This window comes from Triticum dicoccoides, chromosome 5B (assembly GCF_002162155.2).
Source record: "Triticum dicoccoides isolate Atlit2015 ecotype Zavitan chromosome 5B, WEW_v2.0, whole genome shotgun sequence".
NCBI classification, from domain to species: Eukaryota; Viridiplantae; Streptophyta; class Magnoliopsida; order Poales; family Poaceae; genus Triticum; species Triticum dicoccoides.
The window spans coordinates 485,552,121-485,570,309 of NC_041389.1; the positions used below are offsets into that span (position 1 = coordinate 485,552,121).

At 44.2% G+C, this 18,189-nt stretch overlaps 2 protein-coding genes across 2 annotated transcripts; one reads left to right on the forward strand and one right to left on the reverse strand.

Annotated features, from left to right (window-relative positions):
• Positions 1–1,637: 1,637 nt before the first annotated feature.
• Positions 1,638–3,909, forward strand: LOC119311012. Its single transcript, XM_037586638.1, has 2 exons — positions 1,638–2,171; positions 3,480–3,909. Exons 1-2 carry the CDS (start codon positions 1,829–1,831, stop codon positions 3,509–3,511), a joined length of 375 nt encoding a protein of 124 aa, XP_037442535.1. The 5' UTR covers positions 1,638–1,828; the 3' UTR covers positions 3,512–3,909.
• Positions 3,910–4,503: 594 nt separating this feature from the next.
• On the reverse strand, positions 4,504–6,454 carry LOC119311013 (nuclear transport factor 2-like). The gene is made up of 2 exons (XM_037586639.1): positions 6,060–6,454; positions 4,504–4,840 (listed from the first exon to the last, which is right to left on the reverse strand). The coding sequence occupies exons 1-2, from the start codon at positions 6,351–6,353 to the stop codon at positions 4,766–4,768; spliced, it is 369 nt and encodes a 122-aa protein (XP_037442536.1). The 5' UTR covers positions 6,354–6,454; the 3' UTR covers positions 4,504–4,765.
• Positions 6,455–18,189: the final 11,735 nt, after the last annotated feature.

Sequence of the window (18,189 nt, forward strand, 5' to 3'; positions counted from 1 at the left end):
AGTAACATGTTATGTTGCTCTAAACACCTACTCATTCTGTCCGAAAATACTTGTCATCAAAATGAAAAGAGATGTATCTAGAACTAAAATATTTTCCGTACATCTAGATACATCCCCTTTTATCCATTTTGATGACAAGTATTTTCGGACAGAATGAGTAGGTGTTTAGAGCAACATAACATGTTACTGCAACATAGCGCTTCCCGAGAAAGGATGAGGCTACAAGCTAATAAATGAAACCATATACTCCCTCCGTCTTAAAATTTTTGTCTTAAATTTGTCTAGATACGGATGTATCTAATACTAAAACATGACTTGTCTTAGATTTGTCTAGGTACGGATGTACTCTTATCTAATACTAAAACATGACTTGATACATCCGTATTTTGACAAATCTAAGACAAGAATTTTGAGACGGAGGGAGTATAATAGTAATACTATGTAATTTTATACTATGAAGGTAGTAATTTAGACTAGTATCATAGGCATGATGCTAGCATAAGTTACTCCCCTCTATGACCAGCCTCCGGTTAAGAATTTATTTACTCCCTGCAACGTGAAGGCAACTTTCCGTCTTTCCCTCCGTTTCATCACCCAAATGAGTCAAACTGTCAAAGGTAGTGGCTCAACGACGGACGTGCCTCCGTTAATTAGCGTCTAAGCTGGGAAAGGCAGATCGCGTACGCACACAGGAGAAGTATTGCTTCGGTTCTACTCTCCACTCCTCGTGTCGGTGTTTCTTTCTTGGGAAAGAAAGATTCCGCGTGTCCTCGTGCCTCCACAATTTAATCCAAGTTTCTCCTCACACCTGCTCACTAACTGTTTATTTACTCCTAAAGAAAGAGGCGTAGAATATCATTTCTGATCGCTGTAGGCTGGAGGAGATCTCCGTCGTCGTGCAAAGTAATGATAAAGTCGATTCTCTCGATTGCCCGGTTCACCAAATGCGAGCATGCGACATGCTTGCAGGTGTGCACAAAAATAAGGGTGTGTTATAAGGATGTGTTTGGTCTCAAATAAGTCATCAACTTATAAGTCGAAAAGTAAAAAAAATGACTTATTTATCAAACAGACCTGATTTATAAGTCATCCCAACTTATAAGTCATAAGTTGCTCCACCCCAACTTAAAACTTATAAGTCACCCCCTTTTGCGTGGGTCCCACCATCTGCATGATATTGATTGGTGTGGAAGGTGTGTCAGGTCACTTATAAGTCAAGTGACAACCAAACAGGCGTGACTTATAAGTCACTGGTTTTAAGTCACCTGACTGGTGATTTATTAAAACCAAACAGGCCCTAAACCTAAGATTCAGCGCAAGAAATGAGTAAAAAGATTACCCGTGGGGACTCCGGACCGAGGGCTAGCGATAGTGGAGAGGACTCAGTACCGTATTCTGAGCAACGGCCAATTGTAGAGAGGACATGCTCTCCGCCGCCGCACAGTTATCCACGTCGTATAACGGGAACAATTAACCAAACTGATAACATAAAGAATACCAGAGTAGTACCGTATTCTGTTGGTCAGCACGACTGCACGAGCACTCATTCATTTATTCATTCATTCGGCCTCCACCATTATCCTCTCGCGGGAGAGACGGTGGCAGGCAGACCCATCCCGTCCCGTCCCGTCCCCGACCCACCTCTATTTCACCGTCGCCCACGCTCCCTTTCCCTTTCCGCATCCGCAGCAACGAAAGCGAGCGCAAACCAAACCCACCCCACAACGCAACGCGACGCACCCCCGTTCCACCCCGTCCCGTCCCGTCCCGCCCCCCTCCTCCGACGATTCGAGGCCCCGGGCTCCCGCGCGGCGGCGGCGGAGGAAGCATGAGGACGGCGGCGGAGGCGCACCAGTCGCGCCTGCTCTACGAGCTGGGCGCGCTGCTGCTGACGATCCTCCGGTCGCCGCTCGGGCCGGGGGAGGAGGGGCAGGGGCCGCCGCGGCAGGTGACGGCGGCCGGGGTGGCGTCCATGATGCTCGGCGCCTCCATGGCGCTCATGCTCTGCGGCTCCGTCACCTTCATGCTCGGCTTCTTCCTCATGCCCTGGGTCGTCGGCCTCGCCTGCGTCTTCCTCTTCGTCGGCTTCCTCACCAACCTCTCCGGGATCTGGAGGGCCATCCTCTGCTGGCCCGCCGCCTCCTCCTCGCCCCATAAGGACGCCTCCACATGTACGTGATCCCCTTTCTTCCGCGTCATCCCCGAGGGGACGGCTTGTCTTTCCTGCGCTCTGGATTGTTCGCTATTGCGATTCGATTCCGTGTAAATGTTAGCGTAATTGGGAACAGACACGAGGATTGGTGCTGTTTCTGGGCTCGATCGGGGTTAGAACGTTGTGAATTGGCCGCCTTCGCTTAAGTTCTGCCCAAATTTGAAGCATCTATGGCCTGTGCCGTTTAAATTGTTCTATTATAAATGATGATATTGAAGAAGCTCCTCGTGCGGATCAAACTGGAAACTGTAGGATTGGTCCACCAATTCTCTTCATGAGGGCATCGTATATGCATGCTGATGATGCAGAAATTATGATTTCACAAAAGCTTTTCCTCTCTCCCTGGGCAAATTGAAATTAACTTCGGATTGAAGCACCCGCCATCCCTACCCCATCTCCTGGAGAAGGGGAAAGGAAAGCAAGCAACCAGTGATGCTGGTGCATGCCACTGCGTGTTTATTGCCTGGATAATGTTCTTCTGTAATTTAGATCAAGAAAGACTACCTGGAGTTGCTGCTTGATGAGTTAAACGAGGGGGAATAGATAACTGCCTTAATGACCGTATGATATCAAAGATGGGAAAGGAGCAGTAGGTAAACATATAGAGTCAAAATGTATATCTAAAAGTGAAGGTGGATTTGATTGCCTATGCGCTGTAGTGCTTGTTAAGCAGGAGACAAGAAAAAGAAACTTTATATCTTGGCTAATGTTGACAGGAAATGGGTAGGGTTCTTAGGATATAAACTTCATAACAAGAATACGTAAGGATCGCAAATCTTGCCGGAAAAAAAATGTCCTAGTCTATTGAACGAAAAAAACAAGAGAAGAAAATTTTGGAACTTAACCTTTAATATTTTAACATGTTGCTGTCACCCTTACATTTCCAATGAGAGCAGACTTTTGAAATAGACAGTTTTTGGTATTTTGATTAGAGACTGTCTACCTAGTGAGCAATCGTGCTGAAGGTGAACCTTGGTTGCCCCACCAACCACGATTTGCTCTTGATCATTTTTGATTTACACGTTAGAATCTCTACCGTAATATTCCTGTAATAAATAATGCTCATAGATTTAACTGTACCTTCAAGATCCAATGTTACAATATGATGATATCAATGTAATTCCTTTCCATATCCTTCATTGCTACGTGCTAAAATAGTGCTGTGCATATGTCAGTATCATGCTGCCAAGACTTTTTGCCTATCTATTGCTTGCTCAACTATCCAATACAAGAGTAACTTGACCTTTTCATTATCCTCTTGTCACAGGGCATATATTTCCCAAGCCTCCATTCATGTAGACGTGAAGTCGAATGCGGAGCAGCGATGTACAGAAGAAGCACATGAGTTTGGGCAGCAGTATTTTCCTTCCTGGGCAACTTTTACCATGTAACAAATGCAACAAGTCTAAATGGTTGTATACTTATAACTAGGAGGATACATCTTGACAGCAAACCTTGTACATATGGGAAGAATGCTCTGGTGTAATTGTTACGTGAGGCTTATGATTGTTTGAGAAATGGAAAAGCCTCTGTTTCTTCCCAGAATTACAAGAAATTCCGTGTTTCCGGATAAGTTTGTATCTGTTTGAGAGGAATGGCTGCAAATTGGATGGTTCGGTCGGGGTAATGCTTGTAATGCCATGTAAACTTGACATTTGTATGATGTTGACCATAAATGAACTTCTCATTTTCAAGAATGAGAACGAGAAAAGGGTGACTGATTTTTGTCGGAGAGTAAGCTGCAACATGCATTCTCTGCTCAATGGAGAAGGTTAGCAATGCTTCCTGTACTTGAAATTTGACTTGTATGATTTTGATCATAGGTTTTTCCTTTCTGTATAGTGAGGAGAAAATAGGGTTTGTCCAATCCGGTGGTAGTGGCGTCTGGCTTTTGATTTCACTACAATCTGTCTCCTCTGCTTGAACTTGACCTGTCCTTGTCCTAGCCTGAGCTAGCAAGGCTTAACGAAAGTGCCTCTTCTCCTGGACCCAAAAGAGCTGCAAGATTGCTATAGGTAACTGCAGATACTGGACGCTGACTTGAGCTCTAAAATGGGCACCCTGAGACGCAACGAATTGAAAGGTTGTGAGGTCACACCGAATGTAGGGGCCGTGAAAGCAAGAGGAGAGCAACCTCAGAAGCAAAGTTCAGCCAGCTCTTCTGCCAACGGCAAGCAACTGCCTCCTTTCTTGCGTATGACCGTCAGCATCAGGGAGGAGAACAGAAACTCAATAGAAGATCAAACACAGAACCAATCAAAGATAAAAAATGGTCACCATGGAATTGGAGGAGCGCGCGAAAGAACTGAACTGCTAAGTTTTTTCCATGACCTCCCCACACAACATTGACACGAGAATAACCACGATACAATTTCAGACCCAGACCCATAATACGGGGCGTTTTGTTATGTTTCATCCCCGGTGGATCTCATAAGCTGTTGGCATGAAAGCACCACAAAGTTTTTCACCATCAAACACAAAAACCACAACCGAATTGTTTGTTTTGCAGAACATTCTGTCTTCCATGGGGAAGCACGACCTCTGGTAAGATTCTTAGCCATAGTTCAGGCGGAACATGTCGTTGTGCACATAGAAGTTCCCTGGTCCGAGTGGCATCAAGTGGAACATCTGCACCAAACAGCGGGTTGCCATGTTAGCAAGTAAAGCAGGAGCCCAATGGGCATGTCAAACATAACCTGTCCAATAAATTTGGACACACACCCAAACAATTCACATATCAGCAACAAAAACAAGAAGAAAAGGTTAAGGTGGTCTAGGAATACAGATCAATCATCTTAGAAGGCACACCCATAAATTCCATGGATCATGGTAAAATATGCTGCCAGAGACACAAATCCAACAATTCGCACATTGTGATACCACAATGAAGATATGAAAGCATACATGCAGTAGCATGTGCAATATTTTCATAGAAATAACATACAAAAAATGAGACAACAGAGGTGATCCAGAAATATTTAGCTTGAACCCTAAACATTGTGGCAAAGTCAATGATAAGAATTTGATCTGATCCATTTTATAAGAATGCAAGAGAAGTCCGCAAGTGATAAGATATGACATAGGTTCAATTTGCACCACAAGGAGTAAATAGTAGCTGCAGTTCCGTGCAAAAAAACCCGACAAGGTACAATGCAGGAGTCAGCTAATAATTTAACTAAAATTAATATAGAACTTTATGAAATGTCATGATATGATTCTATAGCATTCAGAAGAATAAACATGCACAATAGACGTGTGTGTACTCCTAAACAAAGGAAAAATCTGATTTGATTGGTTCAGCTGAAAGTCAATCAACGATGTCACTGAATATATACTAAAGATAAAGTACACATATCCCAATCCCTCCACAAAGAGATCAGGAGCAAGCATACAAAAAAGGCATAAATGAATGCCAAAGAAACCTGTTGCCACAGGAAGAAGTACTACCAGTAATGGTGCAGACAACATCAAGAATCCTACCGATTATCTGAAGAACATAAAATCAAACTAAGCTCGTGACAAGTAAAGATCCCATAAGCATTGCAATCCCAGGATAATACTAGATCCTGAGACTAAGCTCATAGACTATTAATCTAAAGGGCAATAACCATTAACCAGAGACCAAATCAAACAAATCTAACGCTGACGAGCCAGTTCTAATACACATATTGACATAGCATTCCTGATGGAAATCTAACAATTCAGTCACAGCATCCCGCAAGCAATCATCCTAAACCATTTCAGAATGGAGATCTAAGTAACGACCAAGTTTAAGATGCCACGCTTCAATCCGGACATTTTGAGGGAGCATGAACCGTTAGATCGGGCCAAAGAAACGGGGCCATACCTGGGAGAACTTGATGTGGTGCTCGCCGTCGACTTGGAGGGATCCGGAGACGAAGACGAGCATACCGCCCGTGGGGCCGGCGGGCTGGCAGTCGACAGTGACGACGGTGTGGACGCACTTGGTGAAGGGGAGGGAGGTGAGCTTGGTGGCGATGGCGGCGGCTCCCTGGAACTTCTCGCCCTCGAAGGAGAGCATGGAGCCCTCCTGGTACAGCCCCACCAGCGCCGCCCGGTTGGTGTCGAACGTGCGGTAGTAGTGCTCGACGAACGCCTTCGCCACTGAGTCGGGGTCCATCTCTGCCGCCGCCGCCGCCGGTGAGGTTAGGGTTTGCGGAGGCCTTTTGTTTTTTATGGATAGGGAAATGGGTTTGCGAGGCGTCCGGTCGCGTTAGGAACGTTTTGACTGCGTACGAACGACGCGACGAGATTATCGCTTGATGGCCCGAACGTGGTAGCGAGCCTATCTATACCATGCCTAAGCAGCCCATAGAGTCAAGCCCAGACCTTTTTTTGTTAGAGAAGTCAGTGCGCATTTACCAGGAGTAACTAGTTGACGAGCGCTGCTTTGCATTGTTCACGATTTTCACTGTATTTTTCTTCTTCTTTTTTTCCTTGCTTTTTGTTTGTTTTGTTTCTTTCCTTCTCGTTTTTCATCGGCTTTCTTTGTTTTCCTATGTTGTTTTCTCGGTTTTCATTTATTCCATTTTATTTGCACTCATTCCTTCGGTTTTTTTTGTTTCTCTTCTTTCTTTTTGGGTTTTCATTTTTTACTTTTTCTTTGTTTCTTTGGTTTTCATTCTACATTTTTTATACGTCAAGAATATTTTTCTAATACATGTTTTACATTTTGTAAACATAATTATAATATTTCTTGAGTACACATATTTAACATTTTTGCAAATGCTTGCCTAACATTTTTCAAATAAAATATTAAAAGTTTTTGGATACATGGTCAACATTTTTTATTTAGACATTCAAAACATTTTCAAATTCTTGATTAATATTTTTTTAAACATAACATTAAATTTTCTTAATATATGGTTAACATTTTTTCTATATACATTTAACATCTTTCGGATGATTGATTAACATTTTTTCAAATGCAAGATTAACAATTTTTAATACAAAAAATTATTTATACATTTAATATTTTCTAAATGCTTGATTAATTTTTTTTAAATCAAGTTTAACATCTTCATACAATATAAGATCAAATTGGTTTGAATACATGGTGAACATTTTCCTATACACGTATAACATTTTTTAAATGCTTGATCAACATTTTTCACTTTTTGGTGCCGCCGTCGCCGTCGACATCTGAGAAATTTAGGTCCCCTCGCCTCTGGTGCCATCTTGGCACTGAGAGGTGGGGGGACCTCGGATCTTCAAGACCTCTATATTCTTCTTCAACATCTAGTGATCATTATAGTTTTGTGAGAATAACTTTCCTCTCATTCTTTTGACGATGTCATGAGGTTGAGAGTTTTTTGTCCTCGCAGATCCTATTATTCAGATCTGATTAGTCTGTGTTGCTGTGTCAAGTTTTTTTGTTGGTCTGATTTTTTGTGAAGATGAAATCTTTCATCGACACCATGATAAGATAAAGTGATTCAATGACCTACACTTTAGGGGATCAACCCCGGCCCAAGTACGCATTTTGGATGGGCGACTCAAGGTTCTTTCAAAAATTATTACTGGTAATGTTTGTGCGGGGTGAAAGAGTGACAACGTCGTTGCTCTAGTCTAATTGCAGCCTCTTTACCGAAGTCTTTGGAGTATTTCTTAAAGCAGAGATTGATACTGTGAAGAAGGTGTTTTCAAGAGATTTCATTATAATTCTTAGTCATAGGAGTTACTTTGTATTTTTTTTTTGGATCTTAGGTCAAAATCAGTGTACCTGTAATCCTTATGAGTACAAATAAAGTTACAGGTGTCTCTTGAAAAAATAAAGATTAACCATTTTCAAATACATGTTAAACATTTTTTGAGTACATGGTCAAAGAAATTCCTACACACATTTAACATTTTTGAAACACTTGATTACTTTTTTAAAAATACTTGAATGCTCGATTAACATTTTTAAAATACACGATCAACTTTTTTTTATAAAAAGTTTCTCTATACACAGTTAGCATTTTTCAAATGCTTGGTTAACATTTTTTGTAATATATTTATTTAGAATATTTGGAATTATTCAAAAGTAAAAAAGAAAAAAGAAATCAAAAAACATTGAAAAACAAAGAAACAAGGTCATGGGTGAATTGCCAACCTCCTATTAGGGAGAATATCTGGTGCAGTGATGCTTGTGGTGCAACTGGTGGACCGAACTCCTGTAGCACATTTAAAATGTACAGAAAATTTTGAAAGAAAATTAGCACATCCACACAATATTAATGTATGCTGTCAAATAATTTCAAATCAAAATTCAAAACATACTTGAAAAAGCAGAAATGAAAAATTCGAAACTATAATATAAGTTGGGCTCAAGATTTCAATCATTATCACATTGATGTCAATGTTTCGAGTTTTGATATGAAAATTTGTGACAACATACATTGATGTTATATCTATGTGCTATATTTTTTTCTAGATCTTTTCAAACATTTTGAGATCTACGTCATCCAGTGCATCGATAGCACCATAAGGGTGGGTGCACCAGATACATTCCCTCCCATAACAAGTCGTGGTTTAGTTTGAAAATTATGGAGATGCATCATTAGATTCATAATCAAGGAACTCACACACAACTACTAAATGATCTAGTGAAGCATGTCTGTGTTCTTCAAACAATTAGAGCATGTGGTCGAGTAAATTGAATTTATGAACCATGTAATTTGAGAACTTTATTTTGGATTATAATGTTTATATTTGAATTAATATTGTGTTGTCAAATTTATCTTTAAATTATTTCAATGTCCCGGAAGAAAAATGTTCGAAAAGAAAGGAGTGAACAAATAAAGATTATTTGAATGTGGATATTAGGTGACCGGTATACCTGGCCATCCGGCCCGAAAAAGCCTGACCCGGTCCGACCTGCCCTTGCCCACGGGCCAACCCTGGGCCTAGTTTTTGAGCTTGATGGCCGGGACGGGGCGGGCTTGGGCTTGTCATTTTTGCAATTTAAGGAAGAGGCCCAGTCCGAGGCCCAACGGGTTTGTTGATGGATGGGCCTGGCTTGGGCCTAGACACTAGGCCCGCTGCCCGGGCCTAGGTTTCCTGCTTCAGGCTTTGCTAGGTCCGACCCAAGTTATGCCCAGGTATAGTGACCAACCATCGGAAAAATATAGTATATTTATGTTTTTGCCCTTGAAAATGCTTTAGGATGTAAGGGCATATTTATCCCTTAGTAGTTTTGGTGATTGATGACAATGCTTTTGCGGACTAGTCATGTGCATTGAGCATTTCAGATATATCATGTCTAAACACAAGACGATTTAGTGCCCCTCGAAGACTATTGAAGACGTCGTTTCTCTTTGTTTCTTTTTGGTGGATTTGAGTCGTAGGAAAGCCGTACTATTAAGAGGGGGTCCGCGTTGGAAAGGTTTGGGTGGAATCAACACGTACACGTTTGTCTCTTTTTGCACCACCTTTACTTTGGCTCTTTGGAGCATCCTCCGTCTCTCCATGTCTCTGCAAACGAAGGACTCCTAATGTTGCTGAATTGAGGCAGGAGGTAGTACTGCTCTCCAGAGCCGTACTACTGCGGGCCCTTGCGGTAGTACCGGCCTCCAGCATGGTAGTACAGTAGGTGCTCACAGTAGTACGTACTGCTCCTTGGGAGCGGTAGTACCGTGGCCTCAGGCCAGGCGCAGCTGCTCGAGTGGTAGTAGGGGCGGATGTAATTTTTTACATCCGCGCCCTACGCGGTAGTACCGCTCCATGGGCGCGGTAGTACCGTGAGCTCTGGCCAGGCACAACAACATGAGCGGAAGTAGGGCGGATGTAATTTTTTACATCCACGCCCTACACGGTAGTACCGCTCCGGGCTTGCGGTAGTACAATGTCGGAATTTTGCATAGATCAAAACTCAGTGGAAGTAGTCATGGATGTATTTTTATATGTCCGTGCCTTCTCAGCCTAGACTATTCCTGCCTTGCGATAGTACCGCAAGGGGCGCCGTAGTACCGCACCAGCGGTTCTACCGCTCTCTGCCTCTGCGCTACAGGTCTGGTCTAGCCCCTGCCTTGCCAGCGGTAGTACCACAGTGCCATGCGGTAGTACCGCGGGGCCTTGCGGTAGTACCGCATGTCTGGTGCGGTAGTACCGCTCTTCGCGGGCTGAGTTGGTGGATAACGGTTGGATTTGTTCTTTCACTATATAAGGGGAGTCTTCTTCTCCGAGTTGACTACCTCTTCCACCTCCAAGCTTCATTGATGCTCTAAGCTCCATTTTCGCCCGATCTCTCTCCCTAGCCAATCAAACTTGTTGATTCTCTAGGGATTGGTTGAGAAGGCCCCGATCTACACTTCCACCAAGAGAAATTTGATTCCCCCACTAATCCCTTGCGGATCTTGTTACTCTTGGATGTTTGAGCACCCTAGATGGTTGAGGTCACCGCGGAGCCATAGTACATTGTGGTGAAGCTTCGTGGTGTCATTGGGAGCCTCCAATTAAGTTGTGAAGATTGCCCCAACCTTGTTTGTAAAGGTTCGGTCGCCGCCTCCAAGGGCACCAGTAGTGGAATCCTGGCATCTCGCATTGTGTGAGGGCGTGAGGAGAATACGGTGGCCCTAGTGGCTTCTTGGGGAGCATTGTGCCTCCACACCGCTCCAACGGAGACGTACTTCCCCTCAAAGGGAAGGAACTTCGGTAACACATCCTCGTCTCCATCGGTTCCACTTTTGGTTATCTCTCACCTTTACTTGTGCAAGCTATATTGTGTTATATCCTTTGCTTGCTTGTGTGCTTATTGTTGTTGCATCATATAGGTTTCTCACCTAGTTGCATATCTAGACAACCTACTTTGATGCAAAGTTTAATTTGGTATAGTTGCCTATTCACCCCTCCTCTAGTCAACTATATCGATCCTTTCAATTGGTATGAGAGCCTCGTCTCTTAATTAAGGACTTTACTATCCTAAGAGTATGGTTGACACCATAGACGGTGAGGAGGAGCACCCCGGTGTGAATCCTTCTTCGTCTACGACCGATGGGGGATCCTCGGTCTCACGCAAGGAATTCAATGTGGCTTTGGACACATTGAAAACCTCCATGACGACCGAGGTCAAAGGCATGTTCAAAGAGTTCCTTGATGGTCTTAAATTATCCACCGCACCCTTGGAAGTGGCCGCTGCCACTAACAAGGTGGCGGATGCCAACTCCGATAAGGGGGAAGCTTCTAGTGATAAAGTTCCTTTATCTAGTGGTAGAAATGGTAGCGGCATCTTTGCCCAAGTTGAACCTCCTCTTACTTATGGAGGACCGGTTACCTCCACGCATTTAAATCATGCGGGTTCTCCTCCTAAGATTGTGAAGAATGAGTATTTTGACTCTTGGGTCTATCACTTTAAACGTCATTTAAACCATGTTAATACTAATCTTTGGAGAATTATTGAGCAAGGTTTCTATCCGCATGACCCAAGCAACTTTACCCCGAGAGAAGCCGCGGATCATCAATTCAATGAGAATGCCCTCTTCATCATCCAAGACGCAATTCCATCCGAAGACATTGCACATCTCCGTCCATTCACCGTGGCCAAGGAAGCATGGCAACATGTTGTTCCTCTTTACAAGGGAAGCGCAAGCATTCAACGCTCCAACTATGAAGTGGTGCAAGATGAAGCCGATGAGTTTGCAATGAATGAAGATGAAGAACCTTGTGAGCTTTACCGGAGATTAACCACTCTCGCGATCTCTCTTCGAGATCATGGGAGCAAGGATACAAATGATAATTGGATCAAGCGCAAATTCCTCAAGGCCATGATGCCTTACCACAAGGCCATGTCCTCCGTCATCCGTCAAAGGCCGGATTTCCACACCTTGTCCTCAAGTGAAGTGTTGGATGAGTTTGTGGCAATGAGGATCTTGGACAAGACCGCCGACAATGCGGTGTTGCGTTCTCAAAGAGCAAAGAAGCCCAACCTTGCCTTGAAGGCCAAGGCTAGTGTAGAAGAAGAGGATGAAGAGGAAGATGAGGAGAGCAACCTCGAAGATACGAAATATGATTATCATGAGCACATGGCTCTTGCTTCAAGGCAATTTTGGAGCAAGAAGAACTCAAGGCCAAATTTCAACAAGAACAACTCAAGTGGCTTCAAGGGCAAGAAACGTGTGAGAACATATTACAATTGTGGCAATGTGAGCCATTTTGTTGAGGAGTGCCCCTACGAGAAGAGGGAAGACAATGGTGGCAAGCTCATCCAAAAAGACAAAGCCAAGTCCTTCCCTAACAAGAACAACTTCACCAAGAAGACTCCAACCAAAGGGTTGGTGGCTCAAGAAGAATACAATGATGATGATGATGATGATGATGATGATGATGATGATGATGATGAGGATGGTGAAGCCATGGCCATGGCCTCCGTTGCCATTGCCACAACTCCACGGGTGTCTCTCTTCGATTCTCCCAACGAGAACATCACCGCCAAGTGCCTCATGGACAAAGCCACCAACAAGGTAACCCCCAACATGAAAACTACGATCATTACTAATCCTTCCTTGACGGATTGCATTGATGAAAGTGAGGGGTCTAATGAGGAAGTAAATGAATTTGAGTCTTTTATGAGTAAGCTCAAGGGCAAATCCAAGAAGCACTTCGTTGCTCTCTTGGAACAACTTGGTGAAGCCAATGACATGATCGAGGCTCATGAAGAAACCATCTCTAAGATGGAAGGTCATAGTCGTGACTATGCCGATGAGATATCAGATCTCTCTAATGCTCTTGAGGAAGAGTGTGTTCATCGTTTGGCTCTTGAGGAGTCACACAACGATGACCATGTTAAATTAAAGAAAGATCTTGATCATGCTCTTGTTGTATCTCGTGTGCTCGATTCCGAGAAGGCTAAACCTGGGGTTGCCCATGCTAGACTCAAAGAGGACTTTGATATACTTGACAAGGCTCACAAAGTCTTGAAGGGTGCTCATGCTAGCCTCAAGGAGTCTCATGATCAACTCCAAGTGAAGCTACCCAAGGAGAAAGCCACTTCTCCTCATATGGTCTTAATTGATAATGCAAATGCTACTAACCCATGTTGTGAGCATGTGCATCTTGTGGAGGAGAATGCCAAGTTGAAGGAGCAACTTGAGAAAGGCCTTGTGTCTTGCATACAAGGTGAGAAGAATCTCAATGACCTTTTGAGCAATCAAAAGGAAGTTGTGGCCAAGGAGGGAGTTTAGTTCGCACCCAAGTCCAAGAACAAAAAGAAGAATGACAAGACCAGATGACCTCCTCCTCTCAAGCAAACTTTTGTGAAGGAGGGAGAAGGTGCTTCTGAAGAACAATGTGAAGGGTGGTGATGTCAAAAAGGGCAATGCCACTCCTTCCAACAAAGCCGGCGACTTTAACCCTTCTTATGTGTTGTGTCGTGCTAGTGATGGGCATGTTTATGCTAAATTTGTTGGTTCTCCTTATGAGTACATTGAATGGTATATTTGGGTTCCTAAGACCCTTGTTACTAACATCAAAGGACCCATTACAAAATGGGTACCTAAAACTAAGCATCGATCTCTTGTAGGTGTTTGCTTCCGGTGGGGGATCATGGTTGCTCGATAGTGGAGCCACAAATCATATGACCGGAAGCAAGGAATTGGTGGTGGACGTGCACAAGATTCCATCTATGCCCACCAATGTCAAGTGGGGTGATGCCTCGTCCTCCAACATATTGGGTCTTGGCAAGGTTGTCATTTCTCATGATCTCACGATCGAGAAAGTCATGCTTGTTGAGTCCCTTGCATACAATTTACTTTCTGTTCGTCAACTTGCACTCATGGGTTTTGCCACATTCTTTGATATTGATACCGTGGCCCTCTTGTGGAGCAAGATTCTTAAAGTAGCCTTTGTTGGGCATGTCGAGAACGGTCTTTATGTGATTAACTTTTCGGAGCGACCCGCTAAGACCGCGACATGCCTAATGGCTAAAGTTGATGTGAGATGGCTTTCGCATTGCCGTTTAGCCCATGTCAATATGAGATATTTGCAAAGTCTTCTCAAGGGGGACCATGTCCGTGGACTAACAAATGTTAGTTTTGCCAAAGATCATGCTTGCAGTGCTTGTATCGAAGGAAAGTTACATGAGAAGGCTCACCCTCCCACGACTATCATCTACTCGAAGAGACCCTTGGATCTCCTTCACATGAATCTCTTTGGGCCTCCATCCTTTGATAGTCTTGGGGGTAGAAAGTATTGCTTGGTGATTGTCATTGATTACTTAAGGTACACTTGGGTATATTTCTTCAAGAGGAAGAGTAAAACTCAACAAACTGTCATCGACTTTGCAAATGAAGCTCAACGTCAACACAATGCAAAGATCTTGACAATAAGAAGTGACAACGGCACCGAGTTCAAGAACTACACCTTGGATGAGTTTCTTAGTGATGAGGGGATCAAGCATCAATATTCCGCACCATACACCCCTCAACAAAATGGTGTTGCAGAGAGGAAGAATCGGGCGTTGATGGATGTGGCACGGACCATGACGGCGGAGTTCAAGTCTCCTTACAACTTTTGGGCCGAAGCCATCAACACCGCGTGTCATGCATCCAACCGGCTCTATCTCCGCAAAGGCTTGAACAAGACTTCATATGAAATACTCACCGGTAACAAGCCCAAGCTCAAGTACTTCACGGTGTTCGGTTGTAAGTGTTTCATTCTCAAAAAAGTTGTTCGTTTGTCTAAATTTGAGGCTAGAGCTCATGAGGGCATATTTGTTGGTTATGCTACAAACTCTCATGTTTACCTTGTCCTCAACAAGTCCACATGACTCATTGAGGAGACGTGTAACATGGAGTTTGACGAGAATAACGGCTCCCAAGTGGAGCAAAGTGGTACTTGTGATGTAGGTGATGAAATTCCTCCCCAAGCCATAAGAAGAATGGGTGTTGGTCACATCCTACCCATTGAGGAACCCCTTGTGGCCGAAGGAGAAGGACAATGCTCCACTCAAGTGGAGCCATCACCGACCCAAGACCCACACGCTTCCGAAGAACAAAGTGAAGGCCCTCAACCACGTGAATAAGATCAGGGGCAAGATCAACCTCAAGATGGTGGTAAGTCACCAAGTGATGCCCAAGGTCGAGTTCTCCCTTCTGAGCAAGTTCAAGATCAAGAGCAAGCTCAATATCAAGAACAAGCTCAAGACGGCGCTCCAGATGATCAAGTTTCCGCTCCTCTTTTCACACCTGAGGAGGAATTAGAGGGTTGTGCTGCTAAGATTGCATCCAAGATCACAACCAAAGGTCATCTCATGGATAATGTGGTTGGAAGCCTAATAAAGGGGGTAAGCACTCGTAGACAATTAGCAAACTATTGTGAACATCACGCGTTTGTTTCTTGTGTCGAACCCCAAAAGGTCTATGAGGCGCTTGAGGATCCGGATTGGCTCAATGCCATGCATGAAGAACTCAATAACTTCGAGCACAACCAAGTGTGGAGATTGGTGCCAAGGCCAGCGGGGAATCATAATGTCATTGGAACCAAGTGGATATTCAAGAACAAGCAAGATGCTCATGGGATCATTGTTTGCAACAAGGCTCGATTGGTGGCACAAGGCTACTCCCAAGTCGAGGGTATCGACTATGGTGAAACCTTTGCTCCCGTTGCTCGCCTTGAATCTATTTGTTTATTGATTGCTTATGCTTCTCATCATAACTTTAAGTTGCAACAAATGGATGTGAAGAGTGCTTTTCTTAATGGTCCTATTAATGAGTTGGTGTATGACAAACAACCCCCGGGGTTCGAGGATCCCTATTTCCCCGATCATGTGTACCAACTTGACAAGGCACTCTATGGCCTTAAACAAGCCCCACGTGCGTGGTATGAGCATCTTACCGAGTTGTTGCAAGATTGTGGGTTCGAAATTGGGAAAATTGACCCCACTCTTTTTACTAAGAAGGTCAAAGGGGAGTTGTTTGTATGGCAACTATATGTTGATGATATTATCTTTGGTTCCCCTAACATAGCTTTCAATGAGGAATTTGCCGCTCTCATGACCTCAAAGTTCAAGATGTATATGATGGGAGAGTTGAAGTTCTTTCTCAGGTTCGAAATCAAGCAAAGAAGAGAAGGAACCTTCATCAACCAAGCCAAATACACTCAAGAAATGCTCAAGAGATTCAAGCTAAGTGATGTCAAGCCGGCTTCCACTCCAATGCCCGTCAAATGCCAACTTGACATAGATCCCAATGGTAAAGAGGTGGATCAAAAGGTATATCGCTCCATGACTAGCTCCCTGCTTTACCTTTGTGCATCTATACAAGATATCATGTTGACTGTGGGAATTTGTGCACGGTTTCAAGCCACACCTAAGGAAAGCCACTTTGTGGCGGTCAAGCGAATCTTTCGATATTTGGCTCATACCCCAAACTTTGGCTTATGGTACCCAAGAGGAGCCAACTTCAATCTTTTGGGCTATACAGACTCAGATTGGGCGGGAGACAAAGTGGATAGGAAGTCCACCTACGGAGGCTGCCAATTTCTTGGTTGATCTTTGGTGAGTTGGTCTTCTAAGAAGCAAAGTTGTGTATCTCTCTCGTCCACCGAAGAGAAGTATGTGGCTGCCGGTAGTTGTTGTGCTCAACTTCTATGGATGAGGCAAACTTTGAAGGATTACGGTGTCACTTGTGACGAAGTGCCTCTTTGGTGTGACAATGAAAGTGCCATCAAGATCTCTCTCAACCCGATGCAACACTTCAAGACGAAGCATATTGAGATTCTCTATCACTTCATCCGGGTCCACATTAGGCGAGGGGAGATCAAGCTCAAGTATGTCAACACTCATGATAACCTTGCAGATATTTTCATGAAGCCCTTGGATGAAGCAAGATTTCGCGAGTTAAGGCATGAGCTAAATATCATTGATTCGAGCAATGTAGCTTCAACCCTTGCACACCCCACCATACTCAACTTGATATCTTGTTTAGGTGTAGGCATGGACATAGGGGGAGTGTTGTTCTCTCAATGAACTCTCCCTCCCCCCATTATGCATAAATTGATCAACTCTTTCACATTAGCCATTTTGATGCTACTTGTTCTTCAAAGACGAGTTTTAGTCATGGGCCTAAGGATAATTCTTTGTGGTGCCATACCAATTGACTCATACATAGGTGGCTCCGGCCACCGCCCTCTCTTTTTGAGAGTTTTGTTTCGTGTTTTGGTCTCCGTTGTCTTTTGCCTTTGTTTGAGCCGTGTTTGTGTTTGTGTTGTCTCGTGTGCTAGCTCTTGGTGTGTCCGTTTGCGTGAAGGTTGCGTTGCAAAGGATATTTTCCTCTCTTGTTTGCGAAACTTGAATTTTTCTTGGGTCTACGGTACTAGCGTGGCTTGCCACAGTACTACCACAGGAGCTTTGCACGGTACTACCGCAACCAGCACGGCAGTAATTTTTTACTACCGCTGGTCGAGCAGTACTACCGCCCAGCATGCAGTACTTCCGCCCGGGCGGTACTACCACAATGACCCGCAGTACTACCGCGCAGTCGTGAGCGCGTGGGGGTTAAGAGCGGGCAGGGGGAGTTCTAACTCCCCCATACCCAATCAACTCATTTTCCCTACGCCGCCTCTCTCTCCCCTGCCCAAGAACGACGCTGGAGGATCTCGCCGGATCTCCATCTCCGGCCGCTCTCCTTGCATTCCGACTGGTGGGATCGTTCCCCACCTCGCCGTCTTGCCATGGACCAAGGTTTCTCCCCAAATCCCTCGCTCTTTGTTTAGTTGTTTTGTCTCTAGGTTTTTGGGGAGATGCATGTTGTTCTTGAGATTTTAGGCCAAATCTTTGCAAGAGTAGGATGGAGGAGAGTAGTAGTGCTGTAGAGATGCTATTTGGTATGTTGCCACATAGATGTTTTGATCAACCGTAGTACCGCTCCGCTGTTGTGGCTGTGCCCAGATCCGATTCACCTCAGATCTGACCCCGAGCGGTACTACCGCACCTCCCGTGCGGTACTACTGCTCTGGCCATTGTCGCCTCCTACGGTACTACC

Bases quoted from the DNA above. Each gene is read 5' to 3' on its own strand.
- LOC119311013 (XM_037586639.1), bottom strand. From the start codon at position 6,353: ATGGACCCCGACTCAGTGGCGAAGGCGTTCGTCGAGCACTACTACCGC. The intron at 4,841-6,059 runs GTATGGCCCCGT...TGTTTGGTGCAG, and splicing joins ACCACATCAAGTTCTCCCAG to ATGTTCCACTTGATGCCACT.
- LOC119311012 (XM_037586638.1), top strand. From the start codon at position 1,829: ATGAGGACGGCGGCGGAGGCGCACCAGTCGCGCCTGCTCTACGAGCTG. The intron at 2,172-3,479 runs GTACGTGATCCC...CTCTTGTCACAG, and splicing joins CCATAAGGACGCCTCCACAT to GGCATATATTTCCCAAGCCT.